The sequence below is a fragment of the Mirounga leonina genome, unplaced genomic scaffold (genome assembly GCF_011800145.1).
Source record: "Mirounga leonina isolate KUSES-001 unplaced genomic scaffold, KU_Mleo_1.0 Mir_126, whole genome shotgun sequence".
NCBI lineage: Eukaryota > Metazoa > Chordata > Mammalia > Carnivora > Phocidae > Mirounga > Mirounga leonina.
Window position 1 is genome coordinate 6,028,105 of NW_023270314.1, and position 22,927 is coordinate 6,051,031.

The 22,927-nt window shown below is 35.2% G+C and overlaps 1 protein-coding gene and 1 non-coding gene across 11 annotated transcripts in view; both read left to right on the forward strand.

Moving 5' to 3' along the window:
• The window catches only part of OSBPL8 (oxysterol binding protein like 8), a 159,495-nt gene that overhangs the window by 112,563 nt on the left and 24,005 nt on the right, over positions 1 to 22,927 (forward strand). For 8 of the 10 annotated variants that reach the window (XM_035002092.1, XM_035002093.1, XM_035002094.1 and 5 more), the window contains 9 exons: positions 174 to 244; positions 6,891 to 6,968; positions 8,773 to 8,874; positions 11,033 to 11,236; positions 13,507 to 13,591; positions 15,280 to 15,451; positions 18,363 to 18,600; positions 19,160 to 19,344; positions 22,599 to 22,680. In XM_035002092.1, coding sequence (XP_034857983.1) covers positions 174 to 244; positions 6,891 to 6,968; positions 8,773 to 8,874; positions 11,033 to 11,236; positions 13,507 to 13,591; positions 15,280 to 15,451; positions 18,363 to 18,600; positions 19,160 to 19,344; positions 22,599 to 22,680 — 1,217 coding nt within the window. Of the gene's footprint in view, positions 1 to 173; positions 245 to 4,836; positions 4,958 to 6,888; positions 6,969 to 8,032; positions 8,090 to 8,772; positions 8,875 to 11,032; positions 11,237 to 13,506; positions 13,592 to 15,279; positions 15,452 to 18,362; positions 18,601 to 19,159; positions 19,345 to 22,598; positions 22,681 to 22,927 lie in introns of those variants that run through there. The other 2 variants (XM_035002098.1, XM_035002099.1) reach the window with 2 other exon arrangements.
• On the forward strand, positions 1,279 to 1,411 carry LOC118009081. Its single transcript, XR_004678810.1, has one exon. It is a non-coding gene; the product is annotated as a small nucleolar RNA SNORA41 (small nucleolar RNA).

Sequence of the window (22,927 nt, forward strand, 5' to 3'; positions counted from 1 at the left end):
CCTTAGAAGGGTTTTAAACTATAATAGTTTAACACTGTATGTTTAGTCTAAGCTTTTGTACCAATATACATCAAATATAATGTATATTTGAAATTGGATGACTTATATGCATTTGCTTCTTAATGCCTATATGCTATATAGTAATACTAAAATAATAACAATGTTTTTTAAAGGTTTTGAAAGAGGAAAGGAAGACATTTCTCAAAATAAAGATGAATCTTCACTTTCTATGTCAAAGAGCAAGGTAAGCATGTGTTGTCCCCAAATACATGACTATGGCATTTTTCTAATATTTAAGAAGAAGAACAATAAAATTCTATCAGATTTTTATGGGATGTTTTTATGTTGGTATATCTAAATCATGCCGTATATAAGAAAAAAGGAAAGTTCCACTGGGGTTGATGTCGGTCCTGTTGGTTACTTAGAAATACAGCCTATTGGTAACCAGTGTGTTCTCTCCAGAGTTATATTGCTTCTGATATGTCTGTTATTGTAGTACTTCTCAGACTGAGAATTCCATTCGGAGAAGTTCTCAGGATTCCTTGTGTTTTGTTTTGTTTTGTTTTGTTTTTTAACTCTTAAGTGTTTTGAGTTTATTTGAATGACAGTCAAAATACATACATTTTGGGGCACTTGGGTGACTCAGTTGTTAAATGTCTGCCTTCAGCTCAGGTCATGATCCCAGGGTCCTGGGATCGAGGCCCACATCGGGCTCCCTGCTTGGTGGGAAGCCTGCTTCTCCCGCTCCCACTCCCTCTGCTTGTGTTCCTGCTCTCGCAGTCTCTCTCTCTGTCAAATAAATAAATAAAATCTTAAAAAAAAAAATACATACATTTTACCAGTTAAAGGCCAAAGGTCTCTTGCAGTAATGGCCTGCAATTGAAAGACATTTTCTTAGAATGAGATACAGTTTCCTAAATTAGTAATTCTCAAACTGGGATACTTGTATATATTTTTACTGTTGAGAACTTTTTCTTTAAGAGTATATATTCAAATTTGAGAAACACTATGTAATACATTGCTTTTCCTATGGGTTTGTAATTTCTCTAATATTATATATAGAATATATATATTCTATATATAATATATTTGCTATAATTTGTTAAAGAATTTGACTTCTGACTGTTATTTCAGGTTCTGAAATAACAGAGACAGAATCAAAATTGATTCCATTTTGTTTGTGGAATCAAACTTCAGTGACTGTCAGAAAATCTATTTCTTAAGCTAGTGTATTCTCTGCTGTTCTCAGCTAATGAGAGCTGCTACTCATTATTTTTCTGCCACAGCTCCTAGTCTCTAGCTGTCCTCATGGGAGCAGTTGTGGCATTCCACTGTGGGAAAGAAACTGTTTACATGATTAAACACCTCTTTCTTAACAAAATAGAAGTGGGCATATGTATGACGAACAGAACATGAAAAAAACCTACATTTTTGTTTCCATGCATGACAGTGGTTGAGAAGAGTGCATGATTTTTTTTAATGTATAATTTTATACACACTTTATCCACACTTTTCAAGTATTCATTACTTAAATATCATATGTGTAAAAGTACTTAGGATAGAAGTTTAATAGTACCATATATATATATATATATATATATATAACATACAAGTAAGAAATTCCTTGATCATTTTATGAGATGTGTAAAGGAAAAATAATTTATTTTGAGTCTTTAATAGCTAGAAATATAATGAAATTTATAGAACTTTTTTAAACCTATTTTCAAGCAGTTAATACCAGAATTGTTGAATATGTGGTAGAACAGTATTCCTTCTCAGAAGTCTAAATACTTAAACCCCACACTTATATATCATAGCCACCTATATGTAGTCTCTAAATTGGGGGGAGGGGAAGAAGGAGGGCAGGGAGCCTGAAAAGAAAATTTACATACCTTAATGAAGCAGGGTGGATTAATGAAAAAAAAATAGGCTTTAGAACTGTACTTTTAGGGGCGCCTGGGTGGCTCAGTCGGTTAAGCCACTGCCTTCGGCTCAAGTCATAATCCCGAGGTCCTGGGATCGAGCCCTGCATTGGGCTCCCTGCTCTGCGGGAAGCCTGCTTCTCCCTCTACCACTCCCCCTGCTTGTGTTCCCTCTCTCGCTGTCTCTCTCTCTGTCAAATAAATAAATACAATCTTAAAAAAAAAAAAAAAAGCAACACATACATAAAAATAAATTTAAAAAAATAAAAACAGAGCTGTACTTTTAATAGCACCAATCATTCTGGACTCTTTAAATTAACTAAAATCAATTGAAATTAGAAGTTCCTCAGTTACACTAGCCATATCTCAAGTGCTCAGTAGCCATATATAGCATTTCTGTCATTCAGAAAGTTCTGCTGGGCAGCACTGTTTTAAAGTCAAAAAAGCAAATTTGAATCTTGATTCATATATATTACTTGTGACTTCTTAGATACTAACTACAGTGATATTAATAGCTATTTTGTATTAAGAGCTTATTGTGTGTCACCTTAACTCTCATAACAATACTAAAAGGTGGTAGGTATTATTGGCCCCATGTTCTAAGTGAACAAACTGAAGCTTAGAGAAATTAAATGAGGGTCAGAGTGGTAAAGCTGGGATTCAAAATGGCTTCAGTTTTCTTATCTGTACAAAGGAGAAAAGATCCACATCCCAGATTGTGATACTGCAAGTGCCTGACAGAGTACCTGGTTAATAGTAGGTATTTGAGAATTCATCTTCTTTTTTTGAATAAGAATTACAGTGGAGGGACACCTGGCTGGCTCAGTTGGTAGAGCATGCGACTCTTGATCTTGGGGTTGTGAATTCAGGCCCCACGTTGGACATAGAGCTTATTTAAAAAGAGAGGGGGAATTGCAGTGAATGAATGGGATTCTTAACATGGTAACTAGTGTAAGTAAAATTGTTCTTAAATCCTGATATTTTCCAACAGTTGAAACCTATTGATTCTATCTTAACTTAGATTTAATCCTTGTTTATTCTGTTAGCTGAAGAGATGCATAGTCACCAGTTTGTCCTTAAATATTCTAACACATAACCCAGTCTTATTTTTCACAACAATCCTAAAATTTATACATTTATCATTAAACCACATTCTCATGGAATTCTGAACATTTTAACCTTACTTAAGTAACTTCAGGAAACAAAGTTTTGTTATTCCTTCTGTAATCAGTGTGCATAACTGAGACAATCCTAATTTTAACCTTATATTTTTCTGAATTTGATGCAAAAAGTATTAATACTGCCATTTTGGTCATAGGATTTGGGATTATTTCTTAAAATACATGATTAAGACCAGTAAGCACAATGGAATACACTTTTTTACCCCCCCATTTTTAAAAAAATACAGTTTCTATTTCTCATGCATCCTATAAATGAGTGGATTGGAAAAGTCAGTTAATCAAATCCCATCTCATCTTGCTGTTAGCGTTTTTAAATGAATTTTTAGTAGTCCATCTCAACAAAAGGAATTTCCAGCATGGGTACTGTGTCTAGTGGGATAAAAGTAATCCTACTACAAGGGTAGTGGTTTTTGAGCCCAGATCTATTTATTGACTTGATTCTCCAGGCATACATACATTTGTTTATTTATAGGGATGCTACATATCTATCACTTGATGTAAAAAATATATTTACCTGGACATTTAAAAAACCCTTCCAAATCAGGATATCTGATCTAGTCATATTAACATGAACATTATCCCTTATATCTGTAGTATTTTGTAGTTTTCAAAGCAAGAGTAAAGTATTCTCATACATAAATGTTCCATTTATTTAAAGGCCAGATCTTTGATAGCACTTACACTGTAGAGGATAGTCACAAACCTGAAACACAATATATACCAAGTAGTATGTTAAACACATCATGCACACTACCTCATTTAACCCTCAGAGCAATCCTACAGGTTAATAAGAGTATCCTCATTTACAAACAAGGAAGCTAAGACTGAAAGAGATTGAATAACCTCCTGAATCACGCAGCCTGTAAGAGGACAATAGTTATGGGGGGAAATGAAAAGAAGGAAGGAAAAAGAAAACAACCTACTGAGCATTCTAAGACCATTTAATGAAGAAACAAACAGTACTATATATTAAACCCTGTGGTGATCATTAAGATCGTGTTCAGTAAGGTTATAAAAGAAGGACCAAGTTAGTTTAGTAAAATATTTCCAACAAAAATAGTTTGAGTTTTGGTATTTAAAAGGAAACCTGTTAATACAGAAAACTTTGGTATAGTGTATTTAAAAAGCTTGTAGAACTTGGTCAGTGGATTTTTTTCCCCCCCAGAACTGGCTACACAGAATGGCAAGGATTCCTTGAAATATGTGTTCTCTAAAATTTACCAAGCTCAGATGACCCCCTTCTGGCCTGCAGGTGCCTTATATTCTAGAATCTTTTAGGAATCACCAAGCCAGATCTTGTCATGTCAGGGAAACATATTTCCTGTTGTTCATGAAGATAAGTCTTAAATTTGAGTCTGGCTAAAATTCTGTGTAAATAGTTTTAAAAGGTAAGAAATCATTACAGTGAAATGGCTAAGAGCATGAGACTGGGAATTAGGTAGACCGGGGTACAAATCCCAGCTCATCTCCTTATTGGCTCTGCAACTTTGGAAAGTTATTTTTAATTGGTTAGTCTTGGTTTTCTTATTAGCAAAAGGGAGATATTATTACTATCTCATAGGGTTGCTTTGAGGATTAAATGAGGTAGTGCATGTGAAGTGTTTAGGAAAGTACTTGGTAAAGAATAAGCAGCCATTTCTGTTAGCATTTATTCTTCATTTACTAGTGTCTAAGAAGTATATTATAATACACATTTTCCTCTTAAGCTGTGAGAAATAGAAATCATCCTCTTTTTCTGACAGTAGCTGTGCCATCTTCAGGTTCTCGGGGGCAAGGAGAAGACAGAGACTGTTTGGCTTGAGCAACTTTGTAAAATTGTGTTGTTATCACAATCAGTGTGCCATTGCCATGAGAGTAAGTAGTATGATGTTTCAAGTTCAGTTCTCAAAGGAGTGACTTTAACAAAAATTTAATTGGGTTAATCCCCACCTTCTGCATTGTACATAGTTTGTAGTTCCCTTCTATCTAGTGCAGCCAGTTATTATCATCATCACCATAATCACCCATATTTCGTACCAAGTAGCAGAGGTGTTTTTTCAGAGAGGTAAAAGAAATGAGTTGCAAATGCTAGTTTAATTTTCATTTTATTAATTCATCAGATATTTAGTGAGCCCTTTCTTTTCCCCAGGTGATAGCTGGGTGTCATTGGTGAATAAGTATGGTCCCTGCCTTCATGGTTCTTCAAATGGAGTGAGGGAGTTCATACCCAAAGTTTTGTTACCTGTAATCACACCTAGTGCTTTGCAGGTCTAGCCATTCAACATTTGAAAGCCACCATTTGGATCAAGCCCCATATACTTTCTTGGCACCAGGAGTCATGCTAAGTACTTTATTATTTTTTTTTTTTAAAGATTTTATTTATTTGAGAGAGAGAATGAGAGAGAGTGAGCACATGAGAGGGGGAAGGGTCAGAGGGAGAAGCAGACCCCCCGCTGAGCAGGGAGCCCAATGCGGGACTCGATCCCGGGACTCCAGGATCATGACCTGAGCCGAAGGCAGTCGCTTAACCAACTGAACCACCCAGGCGCCCCCATGCTAAGTACTTTAAATACCTTCTCCTGTGTCTAACAATAGATAAAAATGAAAATCATAGGACAGAAGACACTAAGCGTGTTTAATTTTATTGTCCAAGATTTATAGAAGCAGCTTTCACATTTGTGCTCTCTTACTCTGGTGAAAGAATGTAGTCTCTTCAAAAGAGTGCTTGATTAGGAGACCTAGATTCTGATCCCTGTTGCATTATTGTTAGTTTAGAAAATCAACCTCCAGAGCCTCCCTTTCATGATTTGTAAAATGGAGCTAAAACCACTTGTTATGTCTATTTTTAAGGTTCTTTTTTTTTTTTTTTTTTTTAAGATTTATTTATTTATTTGAGAGAGGGAGAAAGAGTGCTAGTGCACCTCTGGGGGTGTTCAGAGGGAGAGAAGTGGACTTCCACTAAGTGTGGACCCCAGTGTGGGGCTTGATCTCACACCTTGAGATCATAACCTGAGCCAAAATCAAGAGTTGGATGCTTACCCAGCTGAGCCACCCAGGTGCTTCTATTTGTCAAGATTCTTATGAAGATCAAATAAAAATAAGTATAAGCAAAGTCTGGAAAGAAGTTTAAGACAATAATACTTTAGGGGCACTTAGGATAGGTAGGAAGAAGTAGATGCTAGGAATATTGGTTTTTGAACACTACAAATTAGATAGTGTTTTAATACTAATTTCTGAAGATAATATTTCTTTCCATTGGAGAAGTAGCAATAGGGCAATGTGTGCAGTAACTAGAATGTACATGGTTTATTTTATTAACTTGGAATATTTTAACTGTTAAAAAATTACATTGCTTTGGATACTTTTGTTTTAAGAATAAATAATTGCATATGTTTCTTAGAAATATTCTGGAAAGTAGAATGCAAAAATTTACAAATGATCTTATTTAACCTCACATTGTAGATTAGTTTATTGATTAGGGTTTTTTTTTTTTAGTAATCTCTACATCCAATGTGAGGCTTGAAGTCACGACCCCAAGATCAAGAATTGCATCCTTTTCTGAGCCAGCCAGGCACCCCTGATTAGTGTTTATTTTGTGCTTTTGTGGGTTTAACATGGATTAGCTTTTAAACTAAAGCTATCTATATAGGGAAAATGGACACCTGAAAATTTATTTTTGCCTAAATCACAGCAATAAATGGGAAGAATTCACAAACATAGCTTTAACATTAATTCGTATATGCTGTATATGTAGAATAAGTGAAGGTTTTAATTATGATTTCTCTTTGTTCATTTCTGTGTGATTCAGTCTGAATCTAAACTTTATAATGGCTCGGAGAAGGATAGTTCTGCTTCAAGCAAGCTCACAAAGAAAGAATCTCTCAAGGTTAGTTTCCAGTTATTTCATAAATAACATTGTGCTTTGCATGTGCTTTTGAAAGTAGGCTAACAATAACAAGATAAATACCTGTCTCCTAAAGAAAGAAAAATAATATCCAGACAGGCACACATAAAGAATGTTAATATTTGTATGGCACGCTGGAGTCAACTGAAGAGGCTACTTGATGACTGTCGGGCGCTGCCTCCGGCCTCACCTGACCATTCCTTTGGCTGAGGACTGGACAGCTCTGCACACTTGAACCGAGTTGGGCACATCACTGTGTTGTAGAACGTGTTATGGGAAGCTCTGGTGCTTTTTGAAATTCAAGTTTACGAACTTGCAGGGTCGTGGGCTGAATTTGGCCCACAGGTAGATACATTTGTTTGATGTATACAATGTTTTAAAAATTTGAGGTAACAAATACAAGTTCAGCTTTCCAACCTCTCTTTAAGAAATATGCACTTGGGCTTGCCTTCCAGAATGGCCACGGATCCTGGATCTTAAGAAACACATGCTCTCTAATTGACTCTTATCCCTGCATGGTCTATTTTTACCCCTTTTTTTCTTATATCTGATCCTGTATGCATTTGCATTTGCAATCCCATATTAAATCTACTGTTACTCAGATATGCATATTAGTAAAGACCAAAAGTCTGAAGTTTTTTGGCTGTAGAATTATTTAAATTTTGTTAGGTGTATATAGTCTTTTTGTCGCTAAGTGTAAAACAGGAAGGTTTTATAGCTAAAAGAAATGTATCACTGATAGTTTATCACCACTTTTCCATCCATTTAATAACAAAGTAATAATAAGACTATATTAATCCACTGCAGCCTTCCCAGATTACCTCAGAGGTAACTTATGAAGGTAAAACTTTGATATTTTGAATGAATTAATATCATTTTATGATAATATCTTAGTATCAGGAAAGAGCAAAATTGCCAGTTGCAAACAAATGCAGCATTGTCTGCAATATGAAAAAACTGATAACAGAGTGGATTTCCATCAGTAAGAGAACTTAAGAAAAATTATAGAGCAGTAATAGCATGGTGGTTAAGAGCATGTCTTTTAGAGCCAGTCTGCCTTTGATGAATTGTGCCTCCATGACTTACTAGCTGTGTGATCCTGGGTAAGTCACTCTTTGTCCTTCAGTTTTCTCATCTGTAAAATAAGGATAATAATTGTCTTACTTTCTGGGGTTATTGTGAAGATAATGAGATAGTACTTGTAAAGTGCTTAGAACAGTAACTGGTATGCAGAATGTGTCCAGTTAACCCCCATGTTTTATTCATACTACGAAACTTATATAGCAATGAGGTAGGCATGGAAATGCTCCCAAAAATATTGAATGGGAGAACCTTTTTTAAAAAAATGTTTAAAAAACAAAACCTCAAAAGCTATATATTTCTGTAGGTTGTATACATAGAAAAAGCCTGAAAGGATCGTGTTTTCCAAAAGTGTTAATAGTGGTCCGTTCTGGGGATTGGGAATAGGATAGGGTCTAATAAAGCTTTTAGCTTTATTTGTGTTGTTTGAAATTCTTACCATAAGATTGGATACATGTAGTATTGTGTAATTAAAAAAAGGTAAATTCTTCAAAAAGATACAGAGAACTAGTGATCAGAAAAACTAGATTCTAACCTCTAAAAATTCCTACCAGCTCTTAAAAAAAAAAGTTCTTTTATCCTAAAATGCTAGAATTCTAAAAGAGGTTTAGAATCTTATACTCTACATGTTATAGACCTAAATTTTTAGAAAGAAATTGCCCATTTCTAATGAATTTTTAATTTTTCTATTATTTTTGTAAAATAGGTGCAAAAGAAAAATTACCGAGAAGAAAAGAAAAGAGCCACAAAGGAGTTACTCAGTACAATCACAGATCCTTCTGTTATTGTTATGGCTGATTGGTTGAAGGTCAGTTTGTATTGAAGCTTGAATTCATATTGCTGGATGTTTACCTACTAGAATAGGAAAGCCCAGAGTGCATCTAAAGCCTTCAAGACAAAAACAACTCCTGGGATGATTGTTTTTCACTGGCAACCTATTAATTGTATCCCAGAGGTTCTATGTTCCAGTCTTAATGGGGAGAAGGAAACTTAACATTGTCTGTCTTGAAATAACATCAGATATGGATAGCAGTTCTTTTTAAAAGGCTTTTTGGTTTGTGTGACATTATATAGTCTAAAGAAATATTTTGCTGTTCAAACTATCATTTAGTATTATTGTAGACTTGTATGCATTATTGAGAAGATATTAAGCAAAGTTAATACAAAAGTTATCTTTTGGAAAGGATTAATTTTCAGAAAAACGTGCATATTGCTGTTTCCATACCTTATTTTGGCCTCTGGTTATTTCCACTATCTTTCATTTCCTTTTTTTAATCATCCCCCACTATCCTCTTTCTCACTCTTATCTGAAGGTTATTTAGTTGGAATCTTTCAGACTAATGCTGAGTTTAAGAATGATCTTGTTGAGACTCTGACTCCCAGGAAATTTTAGTACCTGACATTAATCTAAAAATCACGCCAGCCCTGAAAGTTTTCCACTCCCAAAAAGTTGGTACAACCTCCAATGTAAAATCCTTAGGAGATCTTTTGTGGAAATTCTCTCACTAAAATGGGAGCCTAATGATAGTTTCCTTGTTAGTTCAGGTAGTACTAGGGTCTTCTTCAGTGTTGTGCTGGAAACACATTCGACTTACTTTGACTGTCTTTAAGCTCCACGTCTCATTTGGGTTTTTCAGAGCTAAACTTCTTCCTCTTGTCTTCTGACATTGGATTCCTGCAGCTAACCCCCTAAAAGTCCCCACCACATCCCCTGGCTGACTTTTCTAAATCATACCTTCATTCTGATATTTGCCATCCATGTTCTATTATCACATGTCCCAGTTCCAGAATGTTATCTTAGGATAACTCTTCCTTTTGCTTTTCTTGTCTTTCCATTTCTTTTACATAAACACATACTTTTCTCAAAGATTTTCTCTTCATTCCTGGCTCCAAACTCCCCCTTACTATTTTTTTTCTTATTTACAGTTACTGTGGTATGCCTATTTCAGGGGTTAGGGAGTCCTATATTTATTTCGTAATTCATAAAAGTGCTTTGAGAGAGCAGATGTTTTACAGTAAGTAAAAGTGAGGATAATTCCTAGTTTTTATTCTAAATATATTAGCATTCTTTTCAGTATTGTGAATTCAGTGACTTGCATAGAAACATTTTTAATGGATGACAGAAATAGAAATTGATAGGAAAAAACAGTTATAGACTTGTTATTGCCATCACATTAAATCCTGGGACGAGGAACATTTTGAGATTAGAGAGAGATTCAGGTAACTGTGTTTTAAAATTCCCCCAAGAACTGAAATGGCACAGTTTATGTAATTACTAAGAACAGAGTAATTTAGAGAAGGTAATTTTAGGGGTTGGAAGAGAGTTCTTCCCTCTTCTACCACTCAGTGAATATTTAGGGAATGCCTGGTGGTTGTGCTAGCAGCGATTTCAGCACTGCTGATATAGTGGTAGGAGGGAAACAATCTTAAAAGGTGGAATAATCTTGGGATGCCTGGGTGGCTCAGTTGGTTAAGTGGCTGCCTTGGGCTCAGCGGGGAGCCTGCTTCTCCCCTCTGCCTGCAGCTCCCCCTGCTTGTGCTCTCTCTCTCTCTGTGACAAATAAATAAAAATCTTTAAAAAAGGTGGAATTCTCTTATACTCCCACAAATAAAATTATGATAGTTGCTAAGAAGAGGAGAATCTTGGTACTAGGAAAGTATATTTTAATGGCTCCTGAGCTGGCCTGAGGGTTAGGAAAACCATTCTACTTGGCGCATTATTTTGAAACTGTTGACCTCGTCTCTGGCTAGACTTTAAGTTTCTTGGCGGGAGGAGCTATGCTATTTTTAGCTTTGCGTGCAGTGCTTACCATCTAGTAGCTTAAAAAAAAATCTACTGAATCTAAAGTGTATATTTTGTGGAAATTTTAGATTAAAACATCCTATTTGCCATTACTGAGTTTTTATATTGTGGAGCAAAAAGAGAAAAAGAGCTTTATTTCCTAAATAAACTTATCTTTCTGTAGATTCGTGGTACTCTAAAGAGCTGGACCAAGTTGTGGTGTGTTTTGAAACCTGGGGTGCTACTGATTTATAAAACCCAAAAAAATGGTCAGTGGGTAGGAACAGTCCTTCTGAATGCCTGTGAGATCATTGAACGTCCATCAAAAAAGGATGGCTTTTGTTTCAAACTTTTTCATCCTTTGGAGCAGTCTATTTGGGCAGTGAAGGTAAGTAAGCACTTGTTACATAGGTAAAAGATAAAGATGACAATCTGTGAGTTTCAGAGTGGAGATAAATCAATTAATCTAATGATTTCTGACCTCAGCCAGGACTTCTAAATTTGCTTCTGTTTCCAAGTGCATTATTCCTCTTTTTCTTTCTGCCCATGTTGAACTGTGTACCAAAAGGCTTTGTTTAGCTTTAAGATCTATCTTAAAAACTTTTGCAGAAAATGTTTCCCAAATTTTCATCATACTTTATAATGTGTTCTCCGTGGTGATTAAGTTTGTACTGTTTTTTTTATTGCAATTACTAACTTTGCTTTGTAATATTGTATCATATTTATAGTGTTTTTGTTTCTATCAAAATTATAAGATCTTCTAGAACGGAGCTGCCATTTATTTGTGTGGTCTTTCCTGTAGTGATGTAAATATGTGACTAGAAGCAGTCCTATGTACTCTTGAGGTTCAGCTGTCTTTGAAGATGGAGCTCTGTTTTAAAACTAAAAAGTATTACTGTGGTCACTTCTGTGTGTAAAAGCAGAAACTTAATCAGGAAAATAGGAATGCAGGGCACCTGGGTGGCTCAGTTGGCTAAGCGTCTGCCTTTGGTTCAGGTCATGATCCCAGGGTCCTGGGATGGAGCCCCACATCGGGCTCCTTGCTCAGCATGCACTACACACTAATGGAATAAATGGATTTAGTTTAAATTTTTACAAAGCAATCATTGTTTTAGTTTCTAAGATGGTCAATTATATACGAATAAGAGGGTTTAGAGGTTCTTCTTTAAGGGAAACCACCTAATTGAGACTTAGGGTTAAACAAAAGGAACTTCAGCTTTTAAATATTTTTTGGTATTGCTTAATTAGGCAATATACATACACCTATAAAACACCTGGACTTTTAACCTTTATTTCAGTAGCCTATAGTCGTAGCAGGACTAAATTTAGGATTAGAGAGTTAGTTCCATTCTGGGATTAGGCACTTCCTATAGGGAAAGAATTTAACCCAGAGAACCTCTGTTAATTATATATCATGTGATTCTCAAGTGAAAAAACAACTTTCAAAACCCTTTATGTATAGTATTTATTCTTTACTACTACTCTTAGGAATTGAAAAAATTATAATGAATTTTTAAATTATTAAAAAAGATTTTTAATGTCAAATTTATTGAATTCCCAATATTGTTGGGAGGGAAGGAAATTTGTCCAATTAGATGATCATCAGAACATTCTCCACAAGCAAAATATGCTTAGGACATTGTTTAAACAGCTTTAAAGTCAGTATCTATGATAAGGTAAAAGTAATATTTAACAGTTCTTAACTTTGTATCTGGGACTCTTGAGCACTTTATGTGGACCCCTTTTAAAAATTCTCATACCTTTAAGGAGGTTGTAATTTTCCCTATTACCCAGATAAAGAGATTGAGGCCTAAAGGGGTTACTTAAGTAATTTTTCTAGCATGGAACCAAGCTCGAAACCCAAGCAGTCTGACTAGATGGTGGTTCTAGGAGTTGGCCCATAAGCTATTTGAAAATACCCAAGTGATACTACAGGATTTGTTAAAATTGACTTTTTCTTCCTTTTTATTTTGAATCTATATCTTCTTTATGTTTATGCTTCTCAAATTCATTTTATTCTTTGATCTTACAACTTAAAATTACACTTTGTCTATCAAAATTATACTGTTCTAGCCTCAGATTTTCTTTCCAGGGAAGAACTGGGTTCACCTGAAGAATTCCTCTTTCTTTCTGGAAGAATAAAATTAGCTTTTTTCATTGGTATTTTATAACAAGTATTTTATAACAATTGTATCAATGGTTGTAAAATAGAGATTTTTCCCTAGACCTAGTCAAAATTCATTTCTTTTTTTCTTGTAAATTATAGTTCCAGCTTTTTTTTTTAGGTCTCTAGAAATTTAATATTATTTATCTTAGTAGTATCTCTGGGATAGAAATTTCTCTATTAAATTAAAATTTCATCTAGTATAATAAATTGCAGGTTTCTCTTTACTATGTGAACAATAAACAGAGATATTTAATGATAGCTATAAGTTGTTCAGTTTTCTGGTAAGGAGGTATATTTGTTGGAAGAGGAAAACTTTTCTTAATACTTACCATCTGCTTTCTTAAGAAGCATGAGGTTAAAGGTTGTTTGCTTTTAGATTATAACCCATGCCTAACTTAGATTGTTACAGGTAATAATGGATAATATGAAGTTGAGATTTCATAATACCTACTGTATACCACTTATTTTATTTTATTTTATTTTATTTTAAGGGTCCAAAAGGTGAAGCAGTTGGATCTATAACTCAGCCCTTACCTAGCAGTTATCTGATCATCCGAGCTACTTCAGAGTCAGATGGTAAATACAGATTTTTGATGGATTTGATTTTGGTCCTCATTTTTAAGGATTTATTTTATATGCCACTGTGTATTTATTTTCCTTTGGGGAAAATCTCTTTAGTATGGTATTTACAGCAGAGGTATTGTAATCATAAATTGATTTTGATAGTAAAATATCATTAACTTTGTAGACAAACAGGGAAATCTGATAGGAAGAAAGCCTTGTGAAGTCAAATTGGCAGCCTAAAGTTTTCTTCTTCATTCTGCATTGACATACTAACACCTTTTGATTTGGTTAGTGTTCTTTGTGGTAACTCATTAAGTTTTATAATTTTAGAGGTACATTTAATATGCTATTTGTATTTTATTATAAAAATTAATATTTATGGGGTGCCTGGGTGGCTCAGTTGGTTGAGCGTCCAACTGTTGGTTTCAGCTTGACTGGGAGATCAAGCCCCATTTCAGGCTCCCCACTCAGCAGGGAGTCTGTTTCCCCTCTGCCCCTCCTTCCTGCTCTTGTACATGAGCTCTCTCTCAAATAAATAAATCTTTTTTTTAAAAAAAACATTTAGGGGCACCTGGGTGGCTCAGTTGGTTGAGCGTCTGCCTTCGGCTCAGGTCATGATCTCAGGGTCCTGGGATCGAGCCCCGCATCGGGCTCCCTGCTCAGTGGGGAGCCTGCTTCTCCCTCTCCCTCTGCCTGCCACTCCCCGTACTTGTACTCTCTCTCTCTGTCAAATAAATAAATATTTTTAAATTAACATAACACATATACACTGTTTTGTTTTTTTTATGTAAGAGATTCAAGTACAAACTTTGTTCTATACCTAGTAACTTAATACTTAATTCTTGAAGCAATATGGAGAGAGCAAAACTTTTGTGAAAGCAAAGCTAACTTTAAAACCTTAATAATTGATAATGGATTTCTTCCTCACTTTTATGTTTTATAATTTAGCTTAGCCTAGCGAATCTTGTAACCTTTCAGTTTACTTTTACTTGATGATTATTTTTAAAATTAAAATACCATAGGCACAAGCTTACATTATGAAAGTGTTTTACTTGACTGATATTTCCAGCAGATATTGAAACATATATATATATATACACACACACACACATACATTTTTAAGAGCAACTAACGGGTTTTTTCGTTTTGTTTTGCTAATACAGTTCTAAATTTTAATTTAAAATATTAGTGTTTCTGCTAATATGGCAGTTCATTACAATATTGTACCGGCATTTCCATGACTCAGAAATTTTCATACATATAAGTAGAATGGATGGTAAACCTGGGGATAGAACTTTTATCAACAAAACATCATTTTGATAAGTTTGTTTATAGTAGAAACATAATGTCTTCAGTATATTTTATGTACTTTCTTTGGTAGTTGCAAATCATACTCCCTGTTACTGTTCTAAGATTTTAAAAATAAAGTACCTTTATTTTAGATTAGGTGTACTTTCTAATGCATCCCATATGCTATTCATTTACCAGTGGTTTCTAGATGCTTTGTCTGTAAAAAGCACTTGCTAAACTGAAAAATTGCATTAAAATCCTTGCAAGATTTTATATTCAAATTAACTTTGCCAGTTTATGTTTCTCAAAGAAATAATAGTATGCTTAAAGGTTAACGGTGTTAAATTAAGATGGCTGCTGGTTTTTGTAGTTTCTTGAACTACACTGCTTACGAATCTGTGTTCTTCTAGGAAGGTGCTGGATGGATGCTTTGGAGTTGGCTTTGAAATGTTCTAGTCTTCTTAAACGTACAATGATCAGGGAAGGAAAGGAACATGACCTGAGCATTTCATCAGAGAGCACACATGTGACTTTGTATGGCTTATTACGTGCTAACAATCTCCACAGTGGTGACAACTTTCAGTGAGTAGCTACTGTCACTAATTTTTATAAGGGACTATGTTGTTCGCGAGGTTAGTTGGTGGGCCTAGAATTTTTGTAATGTATCTAAAATTGAACTTGGATGTTTTCTTCCCATTATATGGCCTCAGGCCTGGTTTGAGATCTGTTTAGTTGCTGTTATAAGGTATAGAAAGTTATTTTCTTGATTTCAGCTAATGTGAATTAATTGTTCTTTCCCACATATATACCTTGTCTTTGTACATGGTGTTCCCTCCATTAAGAGTATTTCCTAGTCCTCCTTGCTCTTTTCTCCTGTTATAATCCTATTCTTTAAGACCAGTCTCAAATATTACATCAAATGCAAAGCCTTTCCTGCTTCATGACAGTAAGATGTAATTTGTTCTTCTATTGCTGTTCTATAACACTTTTTAATTTTTTTGGTAATGGTACTTACTCTACCTGGTATTTGTGGAATTCTCCTATTGTAAGTGTTTCAAGTTGGAACTGTATCCTGTTTGTGGTTTTATCTTCTGAGATACTCGTTGTAGTTGATACTAAAAAAATATTTCCCTAGGGAAACTAACAAATACTTTGTTTGAGGTTCACATCACTTGTTGTTTTGTAGGAAAAATATTAGATTTCCCTCTCCTCCCTTGTCCCAATACTCAACTTCTGCTCTGAAACTACTTATTCCCATCAGCATTGAGGTTGCTTTGAGGTTAGGAATGAATGTTTGTTGAGGCCTCTTCCCAAGATTTTTCCCTCGAAGCTCTTCAGCTGTAAATAGTCCATTGTTTTTACTGAATCCCAGGTAATTTTTAAGTGCTATTATTTTGGAATCTTAAAACTTCATCTGCTTCACATATTTATTCATTTAAGTTTTTTGAGCCTTTTTTCTGTATAAGACATTATACATAATTTTCTGTATTATTCACTGCATTATAAGTAGGGAGATCAGATACGATCCTAAATTTGAATCCAGTACAACAGTTTACTAGCTCTGTGATCCTGAAGAGACATTTTATTTTGTCTTGTTTTGTTTGAAACCTATAAAATGCCAGGCAACTATAAATAATAGGAAGATAAGAATGACATAAACAACCAAAGGAGAGGGATGCTTTAGTTTAATACAGGATCAGGAGAATTTAGAGGATGGAAAGATAACATTCAGCTAGGGAATCAGGAAACAGATTTTTACAAAGGTAGAATCAGCATAGCAATGTGTTCATTTGGCTGTGTGACAGAACATGAGCTAAGAGCTGATGATGCAGAGATGAGGGGAACAGAGGCCTACTTTGAGATGTATAGTCTGCTTGGATGTAAGGGACAGGGAGTGGGTGAAGTTAAAGATTACAAGTTTTAAGCCTGAGTGACTGGTAAGATGATGGTAAAATTTTAAAAAAAGGACCATGTTGGGAGATGATAATTTATTAAATATTGGACATGTTGAGGATGCATTGGTCCCAGGACATATAGATGATATCAGCCAAGCATTTAAAAACATGGGCCTGAAGCTTACTTATGCATGCATGGCTTTGAAAATCAAATAGAAATGATGGTGAAGGCTTGAAATTGGCAAGCTTGCCAAAGGAGAGAGAGGACAGAGAAAATAAGAAGGCCAAGGAAGATTAAAATATCTTAAGGATGGAAGGAGGTAAGAGGAATCAGAGAGCTCAAAGAGTCAAACCATAGTTACATGCAACCTGAGCACTGAGACAGTTTCAAGGAAAATAATCATCAAAATCACAGAGAAATCACAGAAGGTGAAGATTAGACAAGGATTTGTCAACTAAGCCATTGTTAGTGACCTTTAAAGGAACAGATTCAGTGGATTCAGGGGAGTGAAAACCAGATCGTGAGAGGTTAAGGAGAGAGTAGATGGTAAGAAAACAGGGACAGAATTTGAGACTACATTTTTAAAATACATGATTATAAAGGGAAAGAAAGAAAACAAGTACTATAAAAATGAATTTCTATTAGAAATTTTTTGGTTAGGGAAGCCTGGGTGGCTCAGTTGATTAAGCACTGCAACTCTTGATTTCGGCTCAGGTGGTGATCTCAGGGTTGTGGGATCCAGCCCTACATCTGGCTCTGTGCTCAGAACAGAGTCTGCTTGAGATTCTCTCTCTCTTCCTCTGCCCCTGCCCCCACTCTCTCTCTCTCTCTCTCTAATAAAACCTTAAAAAAATATATCTTTGGTTAAAATCCAAACAAATGAATATTTTGGGGAAAAAAAATTTTACATTTTTTTTATTCTGGAAGTGAGGTTTTTTTTTTTTTTTTCCAATTCCTTTTTGTACAAATTATTAACCCTAATCACTGTAAATAAGAATAGGATTGGGGTATAGCAACCTAATCCATTTTAGGCTGTAGGTTTATTTCCATAAATTTCCATTAGCAATTCTTCTTGAACTTTTTTCTCAAGATTAAGCCTATTAGTCAAGTATTAGAGAGGATTACTTTTATATTTTCACTTACGTTGAGTGACTTTGGAGAGACCTTTACAGGGGAAAAGTCATAATTCATTTGAGCTCACTTGAGAATCTTGACTTGGAAGTTTTTCTTTAGACCAGAAGCAATAGCGAGGTTGATTCAAGTGATGATATTTATAAAACTAAGAAGAAAATCTAACAGGGGAAAGTCTAAAATTTTGCTTTTTGGAAGCTTTTATCCCTAAGTGGTAAAGAGGCAAAGAACTCAGAGTGTCCTCTTTTAATATTTCCCAGGTTTTTATTTAATTTCTCTGTGCCTTTATTTACTAATCTGTAAAGTGAGAATAATAATATTACTTACAGCGTTAACTGAGTAAAACTGTATAAATCACAGTACAGTGCCTGACACTTAAAGTCTAAATAAATGTTACATATGATTATGATTTATAAATTAAATATTCTTAATCTCCTTTATTCTTCCTCCTAATCTTTCCCTCAAGGTTAAATGACAGTGAAATTGAACGACAGCATTTTAAGGACCAAGATATGTATTCTGATAAATCCGATAAAGAAAATGATCAAGAGCATGATGAGTCTGATAATGAGGTGATGGGGAAAAGTGAAGAAAGTGACACAGATACATCAGAAAGGCAAGATGACTCTTATATCGAACCTGAGCCCATTGAGCCTTTAAAGGAGACTACCTACACTGAACAGAGCCATGAAGAACTCGGAGAGGTAAAAGTTTGGTTTTCAGAGATTTTGATTTTCTAATTCTTGGGAATTTCCAAGTGAAATTGAAGACATTTCTTTGACCTATTGCTTATTTTTCTGAAAGAAAATATTTGAATGATACCTATTTTATTTGTAAAATCACATACCTATGAAATGTATCAGAATTTATAACAAATATGTATACTCACACGAGTACTGATTCTTCAGGTTTGTTTTTGAAATAGGATAGTATTGCTTGATGTCATTGCCAGGTACAATGTAAATTGCAAGGATACATGAGCTTATAACTTTCTTGTTATTGCTAGTGCATAGATAATAGCATGTAATGTTTTTTGTAGTGCATTTTTTGTATATATCCTTCACTTTGATGTCTATTAACTACTCTTTTTACCTAAGTTTTATAGCTATAGACTTACTACCTTATGAGTTATTTCCACTCATATTAAGAATGCTTGAAATAGTTCTATAGCATATTCGGATTTCAACATCAGCTGTCTTATCTACATATCTAATATGTCTGAAATAAATATGATATTTCAGTATTTTTTGTTAATTGCTAAAGGCAGGTGAGGCTTCTCAAACAGAAACTGTGTCTGAGGAAAACAAAAGCCTTATCTGGACACTGCTGAAACAAGTCCGTCCTGGCATGGACCTGTCCAGGGTGGTTCTGCCTACATTTATTTTGGAACCTCGTTCTTTCCTGGATAAACTTTCAGATTACTACTATCATGCAGATTTCCTATCTGAGTAAGTAGATTTTCATTTTTTAAAATGAAAGACACTTCGTGGTTTTAAGAGATTTTTCAGAGGTCTAAAAGTACAGTGGTTATGCCTTACCAAAATCAGGCTCTAATGACATACCACTCTTCACTCTCTTCACCATTTCTACAGGTGACCGAAATAAGAACATTTAATACTTTGCTATAATGTTTCCATTTATGAAGTTGAGTTGGGAGATCACAAGCTTGAGGAAGACAAGGAGTCTACCCCTTATCGACAGCACTGCTTTCTCAGGCTCTCTGACCTGTTCACTGACCTAACATAGGGAGAGGTGGTTGGCATTCCTTGTGTTCCTCTCCACCTCCCCCCCCCTGCCCCCCCCCCCCCACCTCCCAACCCGGTCAACTAAGCTCTTGTTCAGGTCCCATCCTGGGGCTTGGGCTTTTGTTTATACACGTACCTTCTCTGTGCTCTTGAGGCATGTGCAGCTTACCACAACCAGGCCAGTTGCTGGCTCATGATATAAATCCCCACTTCCATCCTAGCTTTTCTTCCTGCCAGCTGATCCTGGGTATAATTCTGAGGAAGGCAGGCATAAAGGAGGTGGAGGAGTTGCTGCCCATCTCTTTCCCAGCAGTTTCTTGGAGAACCAATAAAAGACATCAACTTTATGCATAGCTTTCCAAGTTTTGCACGCTGCCCCCATTCCAGCTATTCAAGACAATGTGTTTTCTAAGTTACTGAGTTCTGGTATTATGACCTGATTTTTAGATTCTGCATCAATATCTGTATTCAGTTTAGTAATTATTAGTCTATTAGTTGCAATAATGAACATTGCAAAAAACATAAGCTGAATCAAAAGATAATTGAGAAACTGGGAGATTTTTGCAAATTAAGGCATACCCAAAGTGTTAATCTCTCTAAAATAAAAAGGGCTTTTAGAAACTTAATGAAATGATCAGCAACCTAATAGAAAAAGGAGTGGAGGAAATGACCAGGGTTCAAAAATGAATAGAAACAGTCCTTAAACATGTCCTTAAACATCTCAAAATAAGAAAACTGCAGATTCAAATTATGAGCTATTATTTTTTATCCATCAGTGACCAAAATCCAAAAGATTTTATACACCAGTTCTGCTTTACATCTTATTACAGTTCTTTTATCTGTCTAGAAATTCATTTCTTTTGGAATATGAGGCAGGTTCCTGTGAATCACAATAAGAACTTCTTGAGAGATGCCCATTTCCCCAAATTGTTCTGGCTACACACACTGTTGCCAAGGTTTTGTGGGGCAACAGGCACTTGTACGCTGTTGCTGCATGATACAAACTAGCACAGTGCTTTTGAAGGGAATCTGGCAATATTTACCAGAATTATAGATGCATTCAGTCCTTTGATCCAGTAATCCTACTTCTGGTAATAACTCCTACAGATACACCTCTGCATATTCAAAATGACATATATGCAAGATTGTTGCAGCAAGGCTTGTAATAGTAAAAGATTTAGGATTATGTGTATGTGGAAAAAGCAAGGTCCAAAAAAATGTGTGTGGTTTGCTACCTTTTCTTATAAAGTGTTCTGGCTGCATAATTTTATTTGCTTCTTTATGCTTAAAGAAAACTGTTATTAAAACAACTAAAAAAAATTGCCTATATGGAGAGCTGGGACAATAACAAGACATGTGTACTTCTTTATATTGCTTTGAGTTTTGAACTACGTATATGTAAAATATAAAATAAAATTGCCTAGTAAGAGAATTTAAACCAAGATAGGAGGAGTGCAATCAGACAGTTGTTACTCCCAATAAGGGCAAGTTTTCTACTCGGCACAATTGTCAGTAAGCCTAAGCCTGGTCTCTTCCATTTCACACTTTTTCAAAAATCACTAGGGGTGCCTGGGTAGCTCAGTTGGTTAAGCATCTGACAGGTCATGATGTCAGGATTATGAGATTGAGCCCCACACGATGGAGCCCCAAGTAGGGCTGGGCCTGGAGCCTGCTTAAGATTCTTTCTCTTCCTCTCCCCACCACCTGCCGCATGCATGCGCGCACTCTCTCAGAAAAAAATCACTACACTGAGCTTTCAGACATGCTTGAGGGAAGTAATAGTTAAATTATAATTATTGTTCATATATATTATATGTTATATATGTATGAAAACTCAGTAGAATTCACTTCTGACATACACAGTCAGTGTTTTGCAGTGTTTACAGCAACAGCAAAAGGGCAAGGGGGTAGCTGAGTTATGGCTTCTAAAAATTTCTTCTTTAAAATGAACATTGTGGGCGCCTGGGTGGCTCAGTTGGTTAAGCGACTGCCTTCGGCTCAGGTCATGATCCTGGAGTCCCGGGATCGAGTCCCGCATCGGGCTCCCTGCTCGGCGGGGAGTCTGCTTCTCCCTCTGATCCTACCCCTCTCATGCTCTCTGTCTCTCATTCTCTCTGTCTCAAATAAATAAATAAAATCTTTAAAAAAAAAAAATAAATAAATAAAATAAAATGAACATTGTTCTTTGATTATCTGCTACATTGATAGAATTTATTCACTGGAAAATCACTTGGTAGCACGTGGGATTAAAGGCTAAGAATAGGTTAAATCCTTTTTGATTGACTTAAATTATCTTAAAACTTCCATATTTGTGATTTGAAATTTCTGTATTTTGTACTAGGAACTAAAAAAGCATATAATCCTATTCTTAATGGAGCATTTTTCATAGGAGAGATTAATATTAGCCTATTGTCCTCCCTTCATGTAGGATGGCACTCACCAGTTATTGTTGAGCTCCTCTAATTAACATCAGTGACTGAGAATAGAGTAAATCAAGTGGACATGATCCTTCTCTGATACAAGGATCTGAAGACCTCTAATGCAATTGTTACTGAGGCTGCTTAGCCCCATCATTGCAAATGCTAGGCATCATGCAATCCTTGAGTCTCAAAATATGTTTATTTTTATTTTTTTCAATCATAATTTCTCACAGAACTCCTAGCAACATCTTAGGGCCCTAAGAACCCCACTTGAAAAACCTTGGTTTGGAGAGTTTCCGAAAACTACTTGAGCAAAGACCTGGGTGGTATATCAAACAATAGGAAAAATGGAGAGAAAAGCAACCAGATTATGAAAAGTTATTCTTACAGATTTACATGGTTGTTTTTGCCATCTATTTTAAATATGACTTAGGTTTTCCAGTCACATCTCATACTCAGTTGTTTAGTTGATAAATACAAGGGAGAATTTGTGATATATTTTGTGAAAGTTTTGTGTATATCATTTTGTTTTTTTAGGGCTGCTCTTGAAGAAAATCCTTATTTCCGTTTGAAGAAAGTAGTGAAATGGTATTTGTCAGGATTCTATAAAAAGCCAAAGGTAATGTTTATATTTTACTTTCTTTAACCTTATATGAGTTCTTTATTTTTTATGTTATCTTTAGTTTATTTATTGATAAACATTACAAGGCCTCTTTGAGTTAGCAAAATTGCAAACTACTTAATCATTTAGACCTATATTGTGGATTGAAGTGGTTTCATTTTATCTCATGTCTTTACTGTGAAATTTTATAAGGATAGCTCCCAGATGACACAGCTAAATCCATTTTGACTGGTGTAAACTATTT